The sequence below is a fragment of the Cydia pomonella genome, unplaced genomic scaffold (genome assembly GCF_033807575.1).
Source record: "Cydia pomonella isolate Wapato2018A unplaced genomic scaffold, ilCydPomo1 PGA_scaffold_159, whole genome shotgun sequence".
Classification (NCBI taxonomy): domain Eukaryota; kingdom Metazoa; phylum Arthropoda; class Insecta; order Lepidoptera; family Tortricidae; genus Cydia; species Cydia pomonella.
In genome coordinates this window covers 403,926-430,469 of record NW_026907801.1, presented here as the reverse complement: position 1 = coordinate 430,469, position 26,544 = coordinate 403,926, and the positions used below count along the sequence as shown (strand labels likewise).

The window sequence follows — 26,544 nt, the reverse complement described above, 5'->3', positions numbered from 1 at the left end:
TGGCGTCCTATAAGTTTTAATAATGTGTCGAAAGATGGCAGTAGGTTTACTGTAGGTACAAAGTTTTTTTTCGCAATCCACCTCTATTTCAAAATCTCTTTGCTAGTAGTAGGGTTCAAGTGTTGAGAGTTTTTATTTGTTTTGACGACCTCCTAGCCTAGTCAGTAGTGACCATGCCCATGACTATGAAACAAGAGGTTCTGGGACTTTCGGGTTCGAAACCTGGTAAGGGAATTTATTTATCTGTTTACCACAGAATAGATACTAATTCCTGAGTCATGAATGTTTTCTAGTAATAATAATATAATAATAATAGCTGTTGCGGCTCCTACCAACGAAGGGGAAGCGGGGACTGCATACCAATAAACCAGTTGGCCCAGCTGCCGCGCCCCTCGCCGCCTCTAGACGCCTAGCGAGCTCACTTGGCTCTGAGATACGCGCTCATGTGCGCGTCACACGCATTTCAAAACATATTTTTCTATTTAAGCATAAGTATCTTTGTGGAACTCGAATTAGAAGTTTTTAAAAGTATCAAAGATTTTTATTTTAACACTCAAGACTACAAACTTGAACATGGTGACCCATCGACGTGATTAATACGCAAAGATAGCTTCTGCCCGAGTCGAACGAAAGTCCTACGTGTGAAGAAGGCAAAGGTCACGACAGCAACAACGTGGCACAAATTGGACAACCCAGCGCCAACGCAGTTTTTTGGATCCACCTGTTGGATTGTACCTATCCACGACGCCAGTTGTACTGTACAAATATTTGGAGATTTACGACGCCATTTTGGAAGCTGCAGACACCCTTACTTCAAGCCCGCCGGTCAGAACTACGCCGTAGCCAGGTTTAGCAAGGGAAGTGCACCATTCCTTCATATTTCCTACTCTCTGCTCGTACTTTCCTCCACCTATTTGACTATTTAGCTTTGCCGTCTTCACCCTTTGCCGTGCTTAATTTTAATTGTATGCCATTTTATTGCATTAGTGACGTAAACATTTGTTAGCCACGTATCCTCTTTTGATAGCAAGTGTCAGTGAAATTACCTGGTCGCTGCTTTATAGCCAATTCAAAACTTATAGCCTTTTGAGCTAATTTAAGCATTTATTTAAAACTATTTAAGAACAGAAACGCTTATTTGAGTGACATTCTTATTAGTTAATTTCATCAGCTTATACTTTTCTCCATTTCATAAAGCATACTCCTACTTTGTGCTAAATACACAAAAAGAATACTGTCTAGCGATTTTACTAATTACGCGCAGTTAAATCTCAACGCATAAAAAAAATCCATTGCATTTCATAGTAACACAAGTGTTCGTGCGATCGTGTTACAGATAAGAACCGGTCGCGTCGCTCCCCGGCAACAGCTACCACTCAGCTGCAGCTGCGGTGTGTTTTCTGCTGACTCCTGCATTTCGCATAGCACTGTTGCCGACCGAGCCAACCACTGTGACTGTGAACATAGGCCAGAAAATTTACGTATTTATTCCATATTTATATTTTTTATTTCTGATTTCCTCATTCGCTGTTTTCATTGAAATCAGATCTTTGTCATAAGATGGCTACGTTGATACCCACTAGAACGTCTATTAAGGGACGTATTACTAAATTTAAAAATTACATTGCCGATTTGAATGCTCAGGAAAGCATTTTCTCGAAAGATGTAGACGAACTTTCGTTGAAATTGGATCGTTTTCGTAGTATGTTCGCACAGTTTGACCAGATCCAAACTCAAATAGAAATTGCGACTACATCAGAAATGCAGACCGAAATTGACATAAGAGAAGAGATGGAAAATGATTTTATTTCTCTTATTGCCACGGCTCAAAAGATTATTGACAAGACAGCCGAAGGATCTGATTTCGCCAGCGTAAAGTCTGAAGTTCAAAGTAACCGTGGTCATGACAATACATGCAACGGTTTAAATTTTCGTTTGCCTGTGATTAAAATCGCTAGTTTCGATGGTTCGTATTTTAAGTGGCTCGAATTCAGAGACACATTTGATTCCCTTATTCACAGTTCCGACAACATCAAGCCGATTCACAAATTTCACTATTTAAATTCTTATTTGGATGGTGAAGCGGCTCAGGTGATTAGTAATTTAGAAGTGTCGGACAGTAATTACGCTGAGGCCTGGCGTCTTCTCTGCGAGAGATATGACAACAAAAAACAGCTGATTAGCAACCATTTGAACTCATTGTTTAATTTGCAAGCGATTGGTCGCGAATCAGCAAAGTCCCTTCGTTACTTAGTGGATCATGTGTCCAAAAACCTACGGGCTTTAAATACGTTGGGCCTGCCCACTGATAAATGGGACACGCTTCTTATACATATGGTCGCAAGTAAACTCGATAGTAACACTAGCTTAAAATGGGAGGAATTTAAAAGTAATTCATTTTCAAATGACGATTTGCCGTCATTGGCCGATTTTAATCGCTTTTTAAAGGGACGTGCTGATGTTTTGGAATCGGTTCAGCGTAATAAATCTGATATGAAAATTAATATCACAAATAATAATAATAATAAACGCGAACCTATTGCCTCGCCGCACAATAAACGTGAAAAGTCTAGCACCAAGTGTTTTGCGGTTTCAGCCACTCCTGCTGCTTCGGCCTCGGCCTCTCCTCCTGCCTGTGTGTTCTGCAGCGGTGAGCATCGGATTTACGATTGCTCGTCATTCCTGTCCCTGTCCATCGAAGACCGGATCTCCGGAGCTTCAAGGTTACGCCTTTGTCTCAACTGTTTGCGGAAGGGGCACACTTCTCATCGCTGCAGAGTAGCTCCGTGTCACACTTGTAAGAAGCGCCATAATATTTTATTGCATAGGGAGACTCCTCAGGTTGCCACTGCGCCCGTAGATGCGCCTCCGCCGCGCTCGGAGCCCGGGCTCGGGCTGTCGTCAAATATGACCGTATCGCGCTCAAATCAGGTACTTTTACCTACCGCGTACATAGACATATATAGCCCGGCTACTAATGATTATGTAACGGCGCGCGCTTTTTTAGATTGCGGAAGCATGACTTCTATTGTTACAACCGATTTTAAACAGAAATTGCAACTCTCACCGCTGCCCAGTAATACAAATCTTTTCGGATTATCTGACGTGCCTATATCTAGTAATCCGGAACGCTGTTTTGTGCAAATTCGGTCTAAACATGATAAAAATATTAAATTCGATATCTCATGTTTAGCGCTGCCCGTAATTAACAGCAATTTGCCACTAAGGCCTATCGATGTGTCGAACGTCAAGTGGCCACGTAATAAAAAACTCGCCGATCCTCATTTTAATCAGCCTGGACCTGTAGATATTTTAATTGGGGCTGACGTCTTTTGGAATTTGGTCGGAGGCGAGCAAATTGATTTAGGGCACGATACGCTTGTTTTGCGCAAATCAAAACTAGGATGGTTAGTTGTCAGTAAGTACAATGCATACTCAGCGTTCGATGAAAAGTCGTTCAATTCCTTTTTACAATGCAATCACCTATACACAACCAGTGATAATAATCTTGACGACTCGCTTACTAAATTCTGGCAGCTGGAGCAAGTGCCCCAACCTAGTCAACCGTTTACCGATTTAGAGGCGGAATGTGAGCAACATTTTGTCACTCACACTTATCGTGACGATAACGGTAGGTTTCACGTACGCTTGCCATTGGTTACGGAGCCCGATTGTTTAGGGAACTCGTATCGCTTAGCTAAAAAACGGTTCTTTGCATTAGAGAAACGATTTAAACGTAACCCTGATTTAAAAGCGGCTTACGAGCAATTTATAAATGAATATGCCGAATTAGGCCATCTCTCTGTGTCCAATTCTGACATTCCGGACCCTTCTTTTTTTGTGCCACATCATTGTGTGCAAAAGCCCTCCAGCGAATCTACGAAATTAAGAGTCGTTTTCCATGGTAGTGCCCCCACCACGTCTGGTTATTCTATAAACGACCTGCAGATGGTCGGGCCGACGATTCAGGATTCATTATTTAATATTCTATTGAGGTTTCGCACTTACAAATACGTTTTGACTGGGGATGTCGCTAAGATGTATCGGCAGGTCTTGGTTCAGGAGTGTGACCGCGATTTACAATTAATTCTTTGGCGCTCCAATGAGAACGAACCTTTAAAAACTTTAAAACTTAACACGGTCACTTACGGATTTTCAAGTGCTAGTTTTTTGAGCACACGCTGTTTATGGCAGTTGGGCGAAGAATGTGCAAATGAAAAAATTAAGACCATCATCCAAAATTATTTTTTAGTGGATGATTTGCTAACAGGATCGGACACAGAGGAGGAATTATGTTCTATTAAAGAGTCGGTTGAGCGTGCGCTGGCAGCTGGTTGTTTCCCTCTGCGCAAATATCGCTCAAATTTATCGTCAATTTTGCACGACTCAGAAAACTCAGAAAATAAAGGTCGCTTGATCATTAGCTCGTCGTCGCATACGTTAGGAGTGGACTGGGACTCTGAGACAGATATCATTCATTTCCCTACTCAATATTCGGCCAAGGACGGCCATCCTACGAAACGATCAATTTTATCGGACTCGTGTAAAATATTTGATCCATTAGGCCTCCTTTGTTTGCTGACGATTATACCTAAAGTTTTAATTCAAAAATTATGGATTGAAAAAATCGACTGGGATGCTCCCGTGCCGAGCTACATAAACGAGTCTTGGCAGGATTTTGTAAACGGACTAGCGTCTTTAACTTCGATCCAAATACCTCGTCATGTTCTATGCGACTCGCCGACGTATATCGAGATGCATGTATTTTGTGATGCGAGCTCAGTTGCATATGCGGCCTGTATTTATTTAAAGTCAACAAATGAGAAGGGCGTTGTTATGGTCAGGCTGCTGTGCGCCAAGGCCAAGGTCACGCCGGTTCAGGCTACGACTATTCCTCGTTTGGAATTATGTGCTTGCCTTCTAGGCGCGCAGCTCGCGTCAGCTGTCTCTAAGACGTTGCGCTGCCAGATTGCGCAAAAATTTTATTGGACTGACTCGTCAATTGTGATCGCATGGCTTAAAACAAATCAAAGTAAATTAAAAACATTTGTTGCCAATCGCGTGGCTCATATTTTAGAACTCACCGATGGTAGTGAGTTTCGTCACGTTCCTACCGCTTCAAATCCGGCTGACTATCCATCTAGAGGGGTCGAAGCGCGTCGCTTACCTGATTTGCAAATGTGGTGGACCGGGCCGTCCTTTTTGTACGAGCCACAGAATAACTGGCCTCAGTTTTCCTCAAACTCGGAATTCGATTTACCCGAGCTAAAGGTTAACGTCGCGATCACTAAAGATTCACAAAAAAATGATGTCGTTGATTTCGATCGATATTCGAAACTTAAAACTTTGCAACGTGCGGTAGCTTATATGCTTAGGTTTGTGCATAACTGCCGTCTCTCAACTAATAAAACTACGGGTGTGCTACAACCTGAGGAGCTCGAGGCTTCTTTTAAAAAATTGGTCGCTTTGTCGCAACAGGCTAGTTTCCCCCTCGAATTGAAATTGTTGCGTGACAAGCAATCTCTAGGCCCTAAATGCCCTATTCTATCGCTTAACCCATTTTACAATGAAGACGACAAACTTCTCAGAGTTGGTGGACGTCTGTCCTCTTCGTTTTATCAATTTGATAAACACCACCCAATGCTTTTACATGCCAAACATAGATTTACTAGATTGCTGTTTCAACAGGAACACATCCGTCTTCTGCACGCTCCTCCTCAGCTGCTTTTAGCCGCCATTCGCGAGTCGGTATGGGCCGTATCGGGGCGCACACTTGCGCGCACCGTCTCGCAACAATGCGTCACCTGTCGCCGCGTAGCTGGCAATACTTCTGCTCCATTGATGGGCGCTCTACCCTCTCAGCGCGTAACGCCTGATTTTCCGTTCATTAGTGTCGGCGTAGACTTCGCTGGGCCTTTTATGATTACGGACAGGCATGGCAGAGGTTGCAAAATAACGAAGTGCTATTTAGCGATATTTGTTTGTCTTCGATACAAATGTTTGCATTTAGAGGCAGTAAGCACGCTATCGACGGATTCGTTTATTCTTTCGCTGCGACGTTTTATCTCTCGCAGAGGGCGACCTCGCGAGATCTTCTGCGATAATGGACGTAATTTTGTAGGAGCGGCCAAGGAAATTAGCGATTATCTTAGTTCAAATTCAGACACGGTTTGCAATTTTGCAGCAAATGAGGGAATACAATTTAAATTCCAACCGGCATATGCTCCTCACTTTGGTGGTTTGTGGGAAGCAGGAGTCAAATCTGCCAAATTTCACCTCAATCGCATTCTAGGTAACGGTCATTTAACCTATGAAGAATTGGCAACTTTATTTAGTCAGGTTGAATCTATCCTGAACAGTCGTCCTTTATGTCCTTTATCGTCCTCACCAAACGATTTCCAACCCTTAACCCCAGGTCACTTCATCATCGGCCGCGCGCTCACTTCGTTGCCGTCGCCCCACCTCTCGGATATAAACCCAAGCCGTTTAGACAGGTTTCAGAGGCTCGAGGCACTAAGACAGCACTTCTGGCGACGCTGGCAAATGGAATACGTCTGCGAGCTCCAGCAACGGACGAAATGGCGTGTTCCAGGACGAGCTCTTCAACTGGGTGACCTGGTCCTAATCAAGGAAGAGAATACTCCTCCACTGCACTGGCGGCTTGGAAGAATCTCCAAATTGTTTCCTGGCGCCGACGGGATTTCGCGAGTAGCCGAAGTTGCCACTGTAACAGGCACCTATAAGCGAGGTGTGAAATACCTCTGCCCTCTGCTGGACGAGACCCATGAAGCCTTGAAGGCTAACGCCTCCAAGGGCCCCCAGGATGTTGCGGCTCCTACCAACGAAGGGGAAGCGGGGACTGCATACCAATAAACCAGTTGGCCCAGCTGCCGCGCCCCTCGCCGCCTCTAGACGCCTAGCGAGCTCACTTGGCTCTGAGATACGCGCTCATGTGCGCGTCACACGCATTTCAAAGCATATTTTTCTATTTAAGCATAAGTATCTTTGTGGAACTCGAATTAGAAGTTTTTAAAAGAATCAAAGATTTTTATTTTAACACTCAAGACTACAAGCTTGAACAATAGCCTTTTATTTCATGCAATTTTAAAATAGCAATACAATAATTACAATTACATAATTAGCAAAAAACATGCAAATAATATCTACTTATTTATCAATACTTTTCCATAAGTAATAAATGTATATTTACCGCTGTCTATTAGGTGATATTAATATTGAATTTACGAATTTTATTATGATTAAAAATAATGAGTAAATTATCATAAATTAACTAATTGCATGGCGCTTTACGCGCAAAGGCCTCCCCCAAACGTTCTCATTTTTTTCTTTCTGGAGCTGATCTCCACCAGTGTTTGTCATGACTTTTCAGATCGTCTCTCCATCTAAGTTTATGTCAATGGTTTTTCCTTTTTCTATATCTGGGCAGCCACTCTGTTGTAATTTTAGCCCATCTATATCACCTAGCATTCTACATACATGTCCTGCCCTGAATGTTTTCTAGTATTTAAGTATATCTATATAATATATATTTTGCCTACTACCCCTAACACAAGCCTTAATTGAACTTACTGTGATACAAATATTCGGATGAAAATCGGTACTTATACAATTCAGTCTGTTTATATCACAAGACCTTTGCGAAAATAGAATAAACATTTTTACAGCCTCAGTCTTTGATCGAAATCCAATTATTTCATCTCCGGTTGCTCTCTCAATTCATCAATTATGAAGCAAAATAAAATATTTACTGTTCGATAATTCAAAGGGATGCTTGATTTTCCCCATTTTCCGGGGAAACGCCAAACAACGCCCGATTGTCGGCCGCTCTCGCCGTATTTCTTAAAATTACATTTTGTCCAGAGTTCAATAAGTCAGAGTCGAAACAGTGGAAGATGTCTCACTCTTTACAATACTGTATGATATTGGGGTCGTGAGCATGCTAAGAGGATAAATAGCTTTTTATCAAACTTGCTATGAAATTATGACATGACTTACGTCAAATTAGGTCCGGAAATACTACATATCAGGTGCGATGAGTGAAGATGATATGTAAAGAAATTTCATACTGTCTTACACACCTAGGACTGTAAAGCAACCTTTTTTGTTTTTTAACGTCAAATTGTGACACAACGTCTTGGCATCCAACCATCAACTAACTTCAGTTAGCTTGGTACGGTGATTTGTTGTGCATATTCGTTGCTAAGCAACGGCGGTGGCGCATCGCACAGGCGCGCGGACTTACGCGCGTAAGGATGTACACCGCTGGTAGAGTGGCGAGCCGAGTAGGTCGCCACGAAACAAATTGACTACAATTTTTTGTTTTAATTGCAAGTTTGAGAAAAGCACTATACATATCTCGGCGAGAAACGGGGTTGCCGGCCGCGTATCTCTATCCGGCTGAGCTATTTCTATGAAATTCCATTTCGGGAGAAAACGTTTTCCACTAACTAAATCTTAATAAATCACTTTGATTTTGATTTCGATCGCTTCAGCATAATATATTCTAGTGCTATAGGTTTCGCTTTAAAAAAAAAAAACAATTTTTCTTTTTTTTTTTGTTTTGCAAATTTTGAAAAAACAGGAAACCTATAAACCTAGTTTTTCATTGTGTCAATAACATACTAAAAATCATGGAGAATGGAAAATGTTTAGAAGTGGAAAAACGTTTTCTTCTTTTGTATGGGCGATCATGTCGTTTTTTTTTTCACGATTTTCATATCGGCCCTATAGGAAACCTTGTTCAGTATGATCATCTCAATACACTGGGGATCACGACCCTGAAGTCACCCAGTATAGCCAGGAAAGCTCGGATGTTAAACAAAATAGTAGTTTATGTGACTGGTACACAATTAGAGGCATTAAAATACGAGTGTGGGTTTATGAAACGAGCCTAATTATGTACAGTTACATACAATACTCTATCTACACACATAAAGCTCTAGGATATGTTACGACCGCTATTGCGGCGGATGACATACTCAATAAAAACCGGTCAAGTGCAAGTTCGATTTACTCGCGCACTGAGGGTTCCGTACAAACTTTGAATTATCTTGTGTAACTATAAAGGCGAAAGACTTTTGATCAGAAGTACCTATACTAAGTATAATTGTACACAGTGCCATCTATCGGCAAATTATCTGATTTGCGCCAAGTAATGCACGTATGTTGGTTTTTCAATCAATGTGAACCGATTTCAAACATTGTTCTTTTCTTTGAAAATGGGTGCCTTTAATGTAATCTCATAGAAATTTCAAGTCTAATAAACACACGTAAAGTTGGTTAAATTGCAAACTGAATTCGGAAATGTTTTTTTGTTAATAAAAAGAAAGTTATCAAGATAAAGGTCTGATTATATTTTTCGTGTAAAGTTTATAGTAATGTTAATATTATGTAAAAAAAATCATAAGTTTGCTTCGGTGAACTTCGGAGATAAGGGGGGAATGGTATTTTTTTTTAACATTTTCCTTCATAATTCAATTTTTTTTTTCATTATGAAAATAAAAGAAAAAATAGTTTTGAATGTAAAATTTGAGCTCTTTTAAATGATACCTCACTTGACCTAGTCACTAGACTTTAAAATTTTGCCTCCCCCCCCCCCCTTCATATTCGGCATTTCCCATAGTTAATTTAAAAAAATACTTTCAATGTGTCCGAGTTAGCGTTATTCATAACATCATAACTATTCCGAATTTCAAATCTATAGCTTAAGTGGGTCTTGAGATATTTATCGATGTGACAGACAGACAAACGGACGGACGGAGTCGCACCATAAGGGTTCCTTTTGAACATTTTTGGCACGGAACCCTAATTATCTCGACTAATACTAGAAACGGTTAGGTCAAATCAAATTCCTTTGTTATTATTACGCAATACTAATATTTTTACAATACGAAATTTGGTGTAAGTAACAAAATGGTTTATCTTTTTGCAGGCCGTAATTTGCGGTTTTTGAACGCATTTTTTTGTACGAAAAGTGTGTAGATAAAGTCTGTATAATGAAATTGTGTTATTCGCGCAGTACACGGTTATGGCATTTCGCGGGTACGAGACACATTAGTTGTCTGACAGTTGACAGCTGTCAATTTTATTAGTATGGATACGTTTATTTTATTTTATTTTATTTTATTCGGAAAACCAACAGCTTAAGTAAACTAAAACTAGGTTAACATAAATATGTATCAGGGAAGCCAATTACAGGTTTCCACAGACAGGATACAAAGGTAGTCATATTACAGGTTAGCACAAAATTAAAGACTTTACAAACGCCAAAACATGAGCTATGAGAAAAGAAAGAAGTAATTTGTTTCTTATTTAAATCAATAAATTAAAATTAAACCTATGCTAATCTTCTGCAGGCAGGGGAGCAAAGAAACTAGATGCCATGAGGTTTTTAATTATAGCAGGTTTCATTAGATGTAAATCCAGTTGATCGTTGCTATGACACAGTTCATTCATTGACCTCGGAGCTCGGACAAAGTATGAATTTTGACGATAGTTGCTTTTGGTCGGTGGAAGTGACAAAGGTCGGTAGTGCCTAGAAGAAGCTCTGGGGATACGAAAACTAATATTAATAGTTGTCACATGAAACTTACTTTTTTTTTGTAAAAACAATCGATTTTTAGGGTTCCGTAGCCAAATGGCAAAAAACGGAACCCTTATAGATTCGTCATGTCCGTCTGTCTGTCCGATTCTGTCACAGCCACTTTTTTCCGAAACTATAAGAGCTATACTGTTTAAACTTAGTAAGTGGATGTATTCTATGAACCGCATTAAGATGTTCACACAAAAATAGAAAAAAAACAATAAATTTTGGGGGTTCCCCATACTTAGAACTGAAACTCAAAAAATCTTTTTTCATCAAACCCATACGTGTGGGGTATCTATGGATAGGTCTTTAAAAATTATATTGAGGTTTCTAATATCATTTTTTTCTAAAATGAATAGTTTGCGCGAGAGACACTTCCAAAGTGGTAAAATGTGTGTCCCCCCCCCCCCCCCCCCCCGTAACTTCTAAAATAACAGAATGAAAAAACTAAAAAAAATATATGATATACATTGTCATGCAAACTTCCACCGAAAATTGGTTTGAACGAGATCTAGTAAGTAGTTTTTTTTTTAATACGTCATAAAATATAAAAAAAAAATTTTTCATCTAACCCATACGTGTGGGGTATCTATGGATAGGTCTCCAAAAATGATATTTAGGTTCCTAATATCATTTTTATCTAAACTGAATAGTTTGCGCGAGAGACACTTCTAAAGTGAAAAAATGTGTGTCCCCCCCCCTGTAACTTCTAAAATAACAGAATGAAAAATCTAAAAAAAATATATGATATACATTGTCATGCAAACTTCCACCGAAAATTGGTTTGAACGAGATCTAGTAAGTAGTTTTTTTTTTAATACGTCATAAAATTTAAAAAAATAATTTTTTTCATCTAACCCATACGTGTGGGGTATCTATGGATAGGTCTCCAAAAATGATATTTAGGTTCCTAATATCATTTTTATCTAAACTGAATAGTTTGCGCGAGAGACACTTCTAAAGTGAAAAAATGTGTGTCCCCCCCCCTGTAACTTCTAAAATAACAGAATGAAAAATCTAAAAAAAATATATGATATACATTACCATGCAAACTTCCACCGAAAATTGGTTTGAACGAGATCTAGTGAGTAGTTTTTTTTTAATACGTCATAAAATTAAAAAAAAAAAAATTTCATCAAACCCATACGTGTGGGGTATCTATGGATAGGTCTTCAAAAATGATATTTAGGTTTCTAATATCATTTTTTTCTAAACTGAATAGTTTGCGCGAGAGACACTTCCAAAGTGGTAAAATGTGTGTCCAAAGTGGTAAAATGTTGAACAAGATCTAGTAAGTAGATTTTTTTTAATACGTCTTAAATGGTACGGAACCCTTCATGCGCGAGTCCGACTCGCACTTGGCCGCTTTTTTTTTAAAAGTAATTGTCAATTCAGAGGCGATATTTAAGTTCCGAGTAAAATGCCTGTAACATACGGACAGACGTGACAAAATTATAAAAATTTAGTTTTTGCTGTATATTATTACTTAATCTGCTAAAGAAAGTAAAGATTAATTTTATTGATGGATGCGGTTATATTTAATAATACTTTCAATAACTATCTAGTGATCAATCTTTATATACTTTCGTCTTTCACGAAGTTGCACAGAATACAAGCCTAGCGGCCACGTACTTAGTAATTTGATTGGCCGTCCGGTTAGGACTTCGAAACATGTTTTATGAGTACCAACGAAAATACGACTTATTGGTCTGGAAGTTTTTTTCACTACTGATGTCTTGGGTTATTGGATTTCGTGATTGCTTGGGGCCAGACAGGCTTAATTTTTGAGTGGCTAGGTGGAACTTCGTCCAATAGAAATGAGGAGCTTTTAGTTTCGCGTGTTGTTCAAATGCTTCATCATTATTACGTCAAAAAAGAAATATTGTAAGAATGTGCCATCAGTACAACGACCTGGTATCTAAGCATAGGCATATTGATATTTTTAACTCGAGCTTGCCATCTCTCGGAAACAAGTTACAGAAGTTCTTTGCCATCAATCACCATTACGTTAGGTTTGTATTCATCTTACACCTGTGTTTCAATCTCATTTTATTCTTTGCTTTATTTTCTTTATGCAAATTGTTTTGTGTCTAATAATTGTTTTATTATGTAATTAAGTGTAGTTAGTATAGTTGTAGTTTTCGCTCTTTAATGTGTAGTATATGCTGCGCATACATGCTTTGGATTGCATTCCCAACCAAAACTCAACTTAAAATAATTATTACATTGTGTGCCTAATATAAAATAAAAAATAAAAACAATAGACATTAGGTACGTTGTCATGTAAGGTAAAAAATAAAATGTATGTAAGGTAACATGTCATTGTCTTAAGAGTTCTACATATTAGATTGTGTCGGATAATTTTGCACGCTTTACTGTGCAAGATATTATTGCACGTGATTATACATAATTGTCTTATTGTTTTCAATCAATTTCCCATTAATTAAATGTAATGTAAATATTTACAGGATCGGCCGTCCGCATATTGCTCGGTATCTTGTGTTTACTTTATAATTAATACAATAATAACATTGTATAATTTTTAATTTGTTAAAGTAAAAAAAAATGTAAGTAAACAAATGAAAAATCATTATGAGAAATGAATCATTATGGTGAATCATTTTAGGTCAAACTAAAGGACAAATGAGAGAGCTTGGGCTACGCTACCCCAATGCGGATTGGGGACTTCGAATACACCTTTGAATTTCTGTACAGATGTATATAGGTTACCTCACGATGTTTTCCTTCACCGAAAACCTAGTGGTAAATATCAAATGATATTCCGTACATAAATTTATTTTATTTATTTTTTATTAAGAAACAAACGATTACATTTACAATTCAACAGAAATATATGGTAATATTAAATTAAACCTACAGTTTCCCTAATTGAAGATACGATAGCTAATTACAATTATAAATACTTTAAACAAACAGATCTGAGTTATAAATGAATTTATTTATCCGGGTACAGTCAAGGTCGCAAAATTACATTATCATTAGTACTTAATCTTTTATTGTTAACATCGTATATCGTGCAATTAAATATATCGACTTCAGACAGTTTGAATTATTATTAAATAACTTACAAGCACGCCTGACATAATTATGTACATAACTAGTTCTAGTTTTCGGTAGGTACAGTATGATTCGAGCCCGCGACCTCCGGATTAAAATCTGGACGTCATATCTCGACCACCACCGCTGCTTTTGCCTCTGTACATACTATCCGTGTTGATTTTTTCCACAGATTCCGTATTTACTACAACCAGGCTACGCCCCACCAAATCCACCATCTTTCTCTAGTCAACTGGTGGTCAGGAACATTGTACAAGTCACCAGTGTTGCCGCCTGCTGACAAGGTGTACCATGACTTCAAGGGGAGGGTGTTTAGAGTACCCGTGTTACACGTAAGTTACATCCACATGTATTTGTCTACTATAAAAAATTATATTAGATAAATTGAGATGGTCACATTTTTGATATTAACTAATTATACAGTGGAACCTCAACTTCAACTTCAACATTCGATAACTCGAATCTCGATAAGGCGAAATCCTTGTTAACACGAAATAAAAGGTGGTTTCCTTCGAAGCCCAAAACCTTCAAACCTCGAAATATGTGCGCGCGCATGAAATCATAGCAAGCAAATGTAGCCCTACGAGGGATTTTTTCCAGTACATTTTTTACCTCCATATGTCGAAAAATGGAAGTTGACCTCTATAACTCGAAGCAATACAACTGTACTTTACGCATTTGTATAATTAAGTACCTCTTCAATACGATTTTTTCTATCGTTTTACCTTTCTAATTCGAAACCTCTGTATGAAGAACATAACCTTATAGAGACTTCTCTAAGCTGATATTATGAATTCGTTCTATCGAGATTCCACTGTAAAATAACCACCGAGTTATAACTTTAGAGTGCTCCCGCATTGGCTGTTATAAAATGCTATATAAGATCGTGTGACAGGGACATCATGTTATTATTTATTAAGTTGTCCCCATCACACGATGTCATATAAAATTTTACAACAGCCAATATGGGAGCACCACTATGTACACCGCGCTGTTCTTTACGCAAGTCTCGGCACCGAATTACCCTCTTTTACGCATTTTAAGAGGGGTCGATTTTTTAATATGTTATTGACACAATGAAAAACTAGGTTTAAAGGTTTTCCTTTTGTTCAAAAATTCCAAACAAACAAAATGTTTTTGTTAAAGCAAAAGCTGTTAACCTAGAATATATTATGCTGAAAGCCATCGACATCAAAATCAAATTGATTTGTTAAGATTTAGTCAGTGGAAAACGTTTTCTCCCAAAATGGAATTTCATAGAAAAAATACCGTTATTACGCTAGGATCGCAAAGTTATTCTTCGATCTTACCCTTACACGTGGATGACCAGCCCGCGTAGCCAACATGCTCAGCGTTAACGCTCCGCAACTGTCACTGTCACACTAATACGAAAGAGTGATAGAGAGATGACTACGCTACGCTACGGAGCGTTAATGATTGGCATGTGAGCCACACGGGCTGTTTTCCATACAAACGTTGTCCCATTTTTTTTTCTCCGGACATTGAAATTAAGTATGCGAAATATTTTAACACAATTGATTAACCATAGCTGATTGATTGACTTATATCGATTTTTAACCGACTTCAAGATTTCAAAAGGAGGAGGTTATCATTTCGGTTGTTTTTTTTAATGTTACTCCATAAATTCGTCATTTCTGAACCGATTTTGAAAATTATTTTTAAATTACGATTTGATTTAAATATTATATTTACTTATAGTTGTGTCACAGTAACTTTGTCGGCGGAGAGTTAGGTTCTGACTTATTGTTAGATTATCTCTATTATTTCGCTTTTCATCGCACTTGCTCGTAGAAGGTACGTACGCGATGCAGTCCGTAAATCCTAAATTTCGACCTAGGGCTGTAAAGCATGTACGTAATAGACAGCAGTTTTATTTATTTCGCTGTTTCTTCCTCACGTGAAGTGTGTTGAAAAACATTGTGTGTGCCAGGATTGTACAGGAACTACGAACAGTACGAACTCGTTGTGACTAAGCCCTCGCTTTTGGCTTCGGGCTTCAATTCACACTGGTTCGTAAATTCTTGTTAACCTTTAATACACAATGAACTATTTTGAATTGGAATCACATTTCCACAGGCTCCGCCCTGGCACTTCGTGAAGTACAACAACGACTCGACCGTCAACGTCACCGGGGGACGAGACGACAAGTTACTTTCCCTGCTCGCCAAGAAACTAAACTTTCGGTAAGTAAATTATTTTCTTACCATCCATCCATCCATTTTCGTTTTTATTTTGTTTAAAAAGAATTGTACAGTTCACGTCAAAGATGTGTTTACACTGTTACCCTTGTAATAAGGTAAAAAAATGTAAACATCTTTGACGTCGACTGTATATATCTATTAGAAAATATTATATTGTGTATTAAGGGCGATAAACAAGAATTTACGAACAAGCGCAATTTTTGAACCCGAAGCCGAAGATGAGGGCTTAATTAACACGAGTTCGTAATTCTTATACCGCCCGTGGCACAACGCGTGGTATGGTGGGTTAGGGTCGGCAACGTGCATGTAACACCTCTGGAGTTGCAGGCGTCCATAGGCTACGGTGACTGCTTACCATCAGGCGGACCGTATGCTTGTTTTCCAATGTCGTGGTATAAAAAAAAATCATCAATTGTTTTATCACACTTGCGAGGAATAAACTAAATTTTAAGCGAAATAATTCTTAAATACGGTGGCTTTTGAAACTTTCGTCCGCCATATTGTCGTTATTGACAGGTTCGGCATCGAAGGTTATCCGACATTCAGCCATGATTGAATTGTGTAAAAAAATAATTAAATTATCAAATTAAATATTTATACATTCGCAAAAAAAAAATTTGAACGATAGTATTTTAAAATTAATACTCATTTTATACCTACCAGAAGAAATATTATGCCCATAGGCGTAATGAAATTAAAAAAAAAACTATTACGCCCGTGGGCATAATATAGCGCATTCCATCTCAGTATGCTGTCATATAATAACAACGTTTACGAGCAAGTCTGATGAAAAAAACATTCCGGTTATCGATATAAACTGCAATGTGTACCTACTGCCAAAAGTCAAAAGTACTGGCAATACCTAGTTATTAGTGCAACAAGAGAGGAAAGTTAGTTTTTCTTGCGAGTGTTGATTTTGAGTCCTGAGTAAGCGAAAGATTCTATAATTGAATCACGAACGAAGCGAGTGATTCTAAGTAAGAATCTTGAGCGTAGCGAGGGACTCAAAAACACGAGATGTAAAATAACTTTGGTCTCATGTGACATATGCAACTTTTCACCTCAGTAGTCAGTGAGAACATATTAAAGGTTAAAAAAATTCAACATCAAGTAAGGTTTTTATTCCTGTATTCATTGCCTTCACTAAATTATAAAGCTACTTTGTCTCACTCCCTGGAGTGACGAAAGTAGGCTTGTTCGAGCTGCTGAGGTGAAATGAATATTTTAACACGGTTATTCAACTTGTATGCTACGCGCTATGCTTTGCTACTTCCTAGCCTAAAACATGCTTAGTTTTGCCGCTGTTGTAGCAAAAATGGTTGACTGGTAGAAAATTCCTTATAGCATCAAATACGTAATTTTTACTCTTTTTTGTAAAGGAAGATGGGCAGATTTGTATGGACACTGGCCCATGGACCAATAAAAATAAGCGACATATCATCGGAAAGGTTATTTTTATATAATTTATTTTTTGTTGTATGGCGCGACTTGTCAAAATTCTGTTTAAAAAAAATATATGAATAAAATATATATTAGAAAACTAATAAAAAACTAAAATAAAAATCATCGACAGTAGCAAAACCTTTTGAACACAGGAACTTAGTATCGTAAAAAAAAATACAGTGACGTTTCAACTCACAGTATTTTTTGCGGCGATAACTTTTTTCACACAAAGATTTGTGAGTACCTGCCATAGTAAATTTTTTACAACTTGGAATAACCTACCCGGTGATTATATGGCTTGCCCTTATTGGTCAAATAGGCCAATTAGCCCACCTTCCTTTGTGTAATAAATTTTAAATAAATAAATAAAATGTTTTTAGTGGCTTCATGACAATATATCGTGATAGAGCTTAATGGGTTAATAAAAGTTTATTTTTAGGGTTCCGTACCCAAATTACTGAGACTCCGCTGTCCGTCCGTCCGTCCGTCCGTCAGTCACCAGGCTATATCTCATGAACCGTGATAGTTAGCCAGTGGAAATTTCTACAGATTATGTATTTCTGTTGCCGCTATAACAACAAATACTAAAAACAGAATAAAATAAATATTTCTTTCCAATCTCGAGGTTCTCATCCAATCACCGAAGTTAAGCAACGTCGGGCGGGGTCAGTCCTTGGATGGGTGACCGTTTTATAGAATAATGTAACTATATAGTCCGACTAGCACTTTTCCGGTTTTTTTAATTTAAATTCTTCTTTAGATTGGTTTCAGTATCAGAAGGATGCGGGTAATGTGTCCTGCATTACCCGCCTTCAAAAAGCAAATGTTCTACCCGGAAAAAACAGAATTGGATTTACATTTTTCAAACGTTTGACTTGTTTAGGTACGAATACTACGACCCACCCGATAGAAGCCAGGGATCAGGGATTTCTGGAAACGGGACTTTTAAGGGCACGCTTGGCCTAATCTGGAAGAGGGTAAGATGATTCAAAGGGTGCTTCGTATTATAAGTATTTTTACTTGATTTACATTCAATCATCTGATAAGATTTCGCTACACGCGTACAGAAGATACACGCAAAATACTAGGACGATTGAATTTATATTATGTTTTAACTCATCCAATTATTATTTAGGTCCTATTTATTTTCTTGCTACATCCTATGTTCGAACCTTCTAGTTGTTAAAAATTGTGTAATGAGAGCTTTTATATATGTGCTTGTCGAAATTGTTAACACTGATATTTTCCACGGGAAAGCCGCTGTTTTCCGAAACCTTTTTCAGCCAATTGCCGAAGCTAATTCGTTTTAATTTGATTTTGATTTTCTACCCAGACATGTCTTTAAGTGTACCCAAGTGTGAATAGGTAACATTAGGAAAATAACATAAGTATATGAAGAATTTCGGTGTTATTCACGATTCCAAACTTATATTTGACAAGCACATTGCTAGTATTATTAGTGCAGCACTAAAAGCGTTAGCCTTTATAATACTAAATAATACGAAATCCTTTATATTTCACCCAAGCTAAAACCCTTAAAGTGCTTTATTGTGTCTATGTGAGGAGTAAACTGGAGTACGCATTACAAATCTAGACCCATTGCTATAATACTTACGTTGACCGAATCGATGGCGAACAGCAAAAAATATCAAATATTTATGCTTAAAACTGAAATTTCCCTATAGTTCGTCGTCGTCCAACTATTTTTTAGAAGCACCATCTAGTCCCCTTACAAAAAAGACGTGAAATGTCTGATATTAGGTACCTTTCTCCTGTACCCCTAGTGTAAATTTAGTCGATAGCGAAACGTGACGAACGCGTTTGGGTTAAGTCTCATTTTGTATGGGTTTTTGAACAGCGCGCCAAGCGGGACGTTTTGGAAAGTCAAAAATCTCATACAAAATGACACTTAACGCAAACGCGTACGTCACGTTTCGCTGTCGAAAATATTTACAATAGGGGTACTGAACATCAGCAGTGGCGTAACTGACTGTTCCGAGCTACTAAGCATACTTTCATTCAATACTCCCTACCTATCTAACAGGTACTATCCCCCTATATCTGTAAACACTGCGTCCTCCAAGTAAAGGCAGCGGCGGCATCATGGTCACTATTTTTATTACTTGTCATGCCATACGTCACTTTCGCACTTACATACTTGTTAGAACGTGACAGGCATGATGACAAATTATAAAAAGCCGACAATCTTAGCCCTGCAGAATAGCTTCCTGCCGGCCTAGCTATCACTCACTATCGCTTCGACAACGAAATGCTGTGTATCTCTCTATCACTCTTCCATATTAGTGCGACAGTGACAGTTGCGTTTCAATCGACCTGGTTTTCGTGAGTCGAAAGCTAAATGAGTTGTTGAAGGAACTTGATATATTCAATTGTAAAGTTCCTAATGTGTAATGTCTGGTTAAGCGGTATTTTATGTAGGCGTTCTTTCTATTAATGTATTATTGCATATATACTCGTACTTTTTTATTTCTTTATTATGTTTTGTTTTCATTGCGCGATAAATGCATTTAATTCATCAAACTTCATGTATTTACATATGTATTAGCTTGATATGAACTTGAAAATATGCTTTCAGCATTAAAATCTGATAAATTTACTTTATGTTGTTTTCTCTCAGTTATTCAGGGCGCTAATGAACTAAGTTGTTCGGAACCTGGGATCTATTTGTAAGGCTTCTATTTTAATTTTAAATTGTGTTTTAATTTTTTCTCTTTGTACGCATGTGTGTTTGCGTAAGTGCATTACTTTTTTTAGAATACTTTGTAACTAAGTACCTGTGAGTGTCTGTGAGTGTGGCTTTTTGTTTTAATCTTGTTGTCATAATGTAAGTTTAAAGCTGTTGGTTCTCTTTAACATAAATAAATACATAATTGGTAGGTATTGTAACAATACATACTACTAATTTTTAAATTAAAGAAAAAAAAATATTCACCGCTTTGGGCAAGACTCCAAACTTGGACCCATCAAAGTGTGACCAATACTCAGAATGATGTCAACTGTAGGGTCAAGGCGGCAACAGTGGCTTAGTCACCCAAATATCGCCTCACTCACACAATGTTTTAAATACTTCAATTATGTTTAACAGAAAACAAAACGTTTTTCCACTTCCAAATATTTTCCATTCTCCATGATATTTAGTATGTTACTCCACACGTAGGAAAAATAATTATGTTTTAACTATTCCAACAATCAAAACTGCATTTGCTAGGAGCACTGGCTAGGAGGCAATACGCTTCACAATCTGATTACGTATATAACTTAATTAATAAATATATAGATATTTATCCCTCTTCCAATTTCGAGTGCAAAAATAAAGTAATAAATCACACACACACACACACACACACACATACACACACATACACACACACACACACGCGCGCGCGCGCGCGCGCGCACACACGCACGCGCACACGCACACGCACATGCACACGCACACGCACACGCACACACACACTCACACTCACACTCACACTCACACTCACACTCACACTCACACTCACACTCACACTCACACTCGCACGCACGCACGCACGCACGCACGCACGCACGCACGCACGCACACCTATATAATATTCTGAAGCGATCGACATCAAAATCAAAGTCAATTTGTTAAGATTTCTCCCGAAATGATATTTCAGGAATAGAAAACGTACCGTGATTTCATTTCATTGTACTCCCATACAAATTGTGAGTTTAACGTCTTTTTTTATACTGATATTTGGTTTGCCAAAGAAGCAAAGCAAAGAGACACAGGCAAAAAGGGAAAACCATTCAAACTCTGAAGAACTTGCTCTGAGAAATTACCTGGCCATTTTTAGATTTTACTCAAATATGGCTCGAACTAACGTGACTTTACAGCTCTAGTCAGCATTAGAAGTTCTAAATAGTCTACTCGGCACAACTTTATTGTAAGGGAGTAGATATAGTTGCGTGTGCAGAATAATTTTATCCACCTAATCTGCGTAGCCACTTCTGCTGATTGTACTTATTTGCGTTCCATATTAGCAAAGAACATTTGAAATAGAGGTGGATTGTTCAAGAAAGCTTTGTAGCCACAGTAAATTTACTGCCATCTTTCGACACAAGATTAAAACTTTTAGAACGCCATTTGACTTTGAACCTTTTTATTTCACGTTTGTGTTAAATATCAAAAAGTGGCGCTCAGTAAAGTGGTATCAGTGATAGAATAAGGATCAAAGTCAAATGGCGTTCTAAAAGTTTTAATCATGCGTCGAAATATTTTCTTTGATAATCCACCTCTATTTCAAATTCTCTTTGATATTAGCATTCTTTTCTCAGGATAACGTTTCCATAATGACAAAAACGGAAGCCTAATAGTTTCCTCATGTCCGTCTGTCTTTAGTTTATGACTTAAAATTTAAAAAAATTGAGGGGGCACTCCATACATGTAACTAAAAGTGAAAAAACAATCAATAAATATCAAGATTTTGCTGATCATTCGATAGGATTCGAAAAGCAACTAAGATTTCATAAAAAAGTTTTTCGATAAAATGAATACATTTGAAAATAATCGCTTCGAAAGTACAAAAAAATCGGAACCGGGCATACAAAAAAAATTAAGAAATAGCTTAGAACATACATCCCACGAAAATTGTTTTAAACATGATCGGTTGGGCTATTAATGAGTTTTTCCAAAAATCTTATTCTTTGTGAAAAAAGACGTAAGTGCCGCGAAGGTGTGACTTTTTTATTTTTATAGATTTATCGTATCGTATGACGGAACCTTCCATTATGCGTGCCCCGACACGCTCTTTGCTGGTTTTCATAATCAAAGCCTGCCCAACGCCTTTGACTTTTATAAAATATTTTAACAATTTAATGAACAGAGTATTAAACTTTTTTGGAGACAGTAAATTATATAAATTCGCTCGAACGAATTTGAACAAAGACATAAGATTTAATATTAATTTTTTTTGCACTTCAACACTGTTTTCATTTCATTTGATAGATTGTAGTGTATTGAGACAAGGGCCCTTTCAATTTACTTTGCAAATAGTAATTTAGTTTTCGAAGAGAATAATTTGTGTATATTGTTTTGTTTGTGTTAAAATAATTCTGTCTCAATTGGTATGTATAACGATTTATGGGATATTTACTATAATCCATGGAAATAATTACTAAAGTTGTCTTCTCGTTCGCAGCTATAATTCTGTTCTTTTTTTCTTTTAAGATGAAAGGGGCCACCGGTTCTCCATACAAAATTAGTCCCCATTTTCCGCTCTAAATATTGATATTACTGAAAATATTTTATCTAAAGTAGTCCTTCGTTTGATTTTTATGGAAGTTTTTTTTAATTATTTGATTTATAAGAGCTACGAGCAAAAAACAAATTCCATGCAAATGTTTAAAAGCTCCTAACTGTTATTATTTTATTTTTTTCGTTTTTTTTTAATCGAAAAATTCAAACATAGTCCATAACCATTAAATTGTGTAAAATTTTTTTCTATAAATTCCATAGCTTGGGAGGAAAATGGTAAACCAAGTAAGAAAGCGACCTTAACTTAAAACAACTTTGTTGGCAGAAAGCGGATTTCTTTCTCGGTGACGTGTCAATGACATGGGGAGGTCTCCAAGCAGTAGAATTTTCATTCCTGACCCTAGCAGACTCTGGGGCCTTCCTGACTCATGCACCAGCCAAGCTCAGCGAGACCCTGGCCATCATCAGACCATTCCAATGGGAGGTAAGGCACATCATGGAAAGGTCTACCAGTAGGAAATATCAAATATTTTGATGACATTTGGTCGATAGATAGAGTTGTCTATTATTGTACAATATAAGTGTGATTCCGCCGTAAGTCCTAAAAAAAACGTTACGAAAACATATGATACTTTTCTAATTCCACGGAAAATTACCTTTTTTTTTAAACAAGTTGGGATTATTTTTCCGCCCAGACTGAGGAGCTCTTAAAATGAGCCAAATCTCCAAACCAAACGAAAAAAAATCTTCAAGATGATAAGTCAATCCAGATAGTGTTAAAAAACTTTAATCGTTGAATACAATATTACATTTCGATCGATTTTATATAATATGCTTTTAGTTTTTCATGAAAATGGAAGAAGTTCGAAACCAATATCGTTAAGTGGCTTCAACAAACTCGTTTTAACTTTGTTTGCAAATAAAATACATTCTCATATATTACATATATTCCTAAAACTTAAATTGCAGTTTTGAATCAAGTAGTTTAGTCACCAAAAATATAATTTGCTAGTTCATCGATGCGCTTTAAGTAGAATAAAGGCACTCATATCGTTTCTACATTATAATAAATACGTTTCCCGGTGCAACATAGACATATTCATTTATAGGGTACCACATTGTCCGTTATAGTGTCCGAGATATCGATAATTTAATAAGTGAAGTCAAAATTTACTAAATGTTATTTTGTTCAGAAACAGTCTCTAAACACTTAAAATAATCATGTGCAGGTATTATACAAAAATTGCAAATCCCAACGACAACTTGACAAAAATGCCTGAAGTTTAATTACAAGGGTACCTCATTGTCGGTCGTCCTTACGATCGACAACCCTAGTCGTTAAACTTTTACGTCGAAAGGTACGATACAGTTTAAAAAGCCTTAACATGTTTAGGTTATTATTAAGTAACTTTCAATATGCCTTTTATAAGTTCCCATAGTCCATAGTATTTATTTCCTAAACATCTGTACTAGTTAAGACGATTAAATTTATGATCGCATATCTTTGACCACAAAAGATACGAGAAACATATGTGCCAATGCCAATATGGCGAATGCGATCACGAAATGTATTTATAAAAAATTACAATGCGCTTACCGCTGCCTTCACCGTGTCAAACAATATACGGTCATTAAGATTATTTGATTTAAAATGTAATTTTTCCTACATTCCCTTGATTACATGCTTTCAACGCTTCGTTGATCGCATAAAACAACCGCGCTCTAATTAGTTTATCCTCACACCCTTGAACCTAAATGGTCGTGCACCGTGCGGTTTAAGAGGAATTTCCTCTCAAGGACGCTCCGGCTGTGGAATGAGCTTCCTATCGAGGTTTACTCAAGGGACTACAAGTATGGGATTCTTGAAAAAAATAGTGTATATGTCAGTCAAGGGCGTAGCCAGCCAGTGAACAACGGAGAGGGGCAAGTGGGTCGCGTCATACATTATATTGCATGTTCCTTCCTACCTACCTTCTCCCAAGCCCGGAGTTTCAGGCATCCAAAGGCTACGGAGACCGCTTTCCACCAAGCCGGCCGTACGCTTGTTTGTCAACGACGTGGTATAAAAAGTGGTCTCTGAACTTTCAGCGGCAATCGATTTGGTAAATATTTATTAATATCAATGCACTTTCATAAATTTTACAAAACAATACAGTAAATAAAACAAAGATAGGTATCTAATCCAATCTGAGCTCATCAAAAGTACATTCTAGAATAGATCCACTGGTTGATTCATATTCATTTGGTTATCAAATTGGTAATCCCCCGGCTGCAGACGGACAACGAACTTTAATTGGCTAGGTGAATGTTCTATTACATTTCGATTCCAAGGAGAGGGATTTATCGAATTCGGGGCTTACGATTCACCGCCCTGCAACCTAATCGTAATATCTCGCGGCGATTTTGCACCTTTATTAAACGACTTCAATTTCGTAGAAGGAGAAGGTTCTGTATTCGGTTGTGGCTATTTTTTTAATATGATATGATTTAATACTAGCTTTTGCCGCGACTTTGTCTGCGTGGGATGATGATGATGATTGATTAAAATAACCCGATATCCTCTCCTGGGCCTCAAATTATCTTCATACCAAATTTCATCCAAATCGGTTAAGTGGTTTTAGCGTGACAGACTGTCAGACTGTGACATGCGATAAAAATGCAACCAAGCTGCCACCGCAGGAAAGAAAACCTTATGTCGTGTTTTCAGGCATTTTATTTCGGTTGTCAAAAAGGAATTTACAATCACTACGCAGAGTTAAGCATTTTTATTTACTTAGTAGGGATTATAAGAATGTAAATTTTATTTGGTTTGGTCGTGTTTTCGTTATATGTGTCATTCTCAATCAAAAGTTAACTTATTGTCGGTATTGAGTTATACCATACACCACCACCATATAGCCACCATCACGATGTACATAGTTACCAGCAAATAGTTCAAAACATGCTCTTTTATATGCAAAAAGAATCAAGCCTTTAAGTTTAGTACTTATTTTTCTATGTTTTTTTGAAAATTTACCATGTAAATGTACTGTTTAGAGATATTTGTAAACAAGCATTGTTCACATTAGTTTATGCATAAAATGAACCAAAAAGTGTAAAAGTAATACAAAATAATGTTGTTTTGTATTAAAAACCCGGCTTCGAAGATTAACTTTGAGTACAAATTTTGTATGAAAAATGATTAAGGGTACCACATTGTCGCTATTCGTAACTCTACAGAATATTATAACATATTATGATCAATCAATAATATCTGGCCCGCATAACAGCCGTAACAGTCATTGAACAAAAACAGTTTGATTTTTTATAGCGTGGAAATACGGTTAACAATAGGGGCAGGGGCGTCATAACAATAAGTCTGCAGTGCGTAAATCAAATACGGGCGATAAATTAAAGCAAATATATATTTTATCCGTGTAATCTTTATTTAAGAAGTTTTTTTAAGTTACACTTAATTAAGATAATTTTTGAAAATTTTCCGAGCAGCAATGTACTGCAAACATTACGGTACATATTGACATCGGTCTTTAGAAAGAGAATAGGGAGACAATGAGAGATAAAGAGACAACGCTCTAGGAAGCCGAAAATCCAATGTGCAATATTTAACCGCACATACTGTACGAGATAGGAGCTTTTTATAGTAACTGCCAACAAGCGACTTAGACGTTGTGTGTTGCTTTACATTGTGGGCCGAATTATTTTCTCTCTATGCAAAATTTATCTTATTATATACTTCTCCGGTCCTATTATAACCACTGTTTAAATATTCGCCCGTTTTGAATTTACATAGGTATTGTATAATGTTACTAACCAACCTAACCTAAACTACATTCATTTATACCCACCCACACCTAAAATACCGATGCCACAAATGTAGCATAATCAATGTGTATATTGGTATCGATCTGTTCTATACTGAAATCTAACTTAATTTTATAACAAATTTAATAATA

At 37.3% G+C, this 26,544-nt stretch overlaps 2 protein-coding genes across 2 annotated transcripts in view; both read left to right on the top strand.

Moving 5' to 3' along the window:
* Window positions 1-26,544, top strand: part of LOC133533356 (ionotropic receptor 40a-like) — a 48,112-nt gene that overhangs the window by 5,559 nt on the left and 16,009 nt on the right. Inside the window, exons 5-8 of the mRNA XM_061872314.1 lie at window positions 13,857-14,016; window positions 15,782-15,888; window positions 18,233-18,326; window positions 22,917-23,075. Of these exons, the coding sequence (XP_061728298.1) occupies window positions 13,857-14,016; window positions 15,782-15,888; window positions 18,233-18,326; window positions 22,917-23,075 (520 nt within the window). The remainder of the gene's footprint in view (window positions 1-13,856; window positions 14,017-15,781; window positions 15,889-18,232; window positions 18,327-22,916; window positions 23,076-26,544) is intronic.
* On the top strand, window positions 308-6,986 carry LOC133533350 (uncharacterized). Its single transcript, XM_061872307.1, has one exon. The coding sequence runs from the start codon at window positions 1,561-1,563 to the stop codon at window positions 6,871-6,873; it is 5,313 nt and encodes a 1,770-aa protein (XP_061728291.1). The 5' UTR covers window positions 308-1,560; the 3' UTR covers window positions 6,874-6,986.

What these genes read in the sequence shown, in the direction of transcription:
- LOC133533350 (XM_061872307.1), top strand. Translation starts at nt 1,561, where the DNA reads ATGGCTACGTTGATACCCACTAGAACGTCTATTAAGGGACGTATTACT.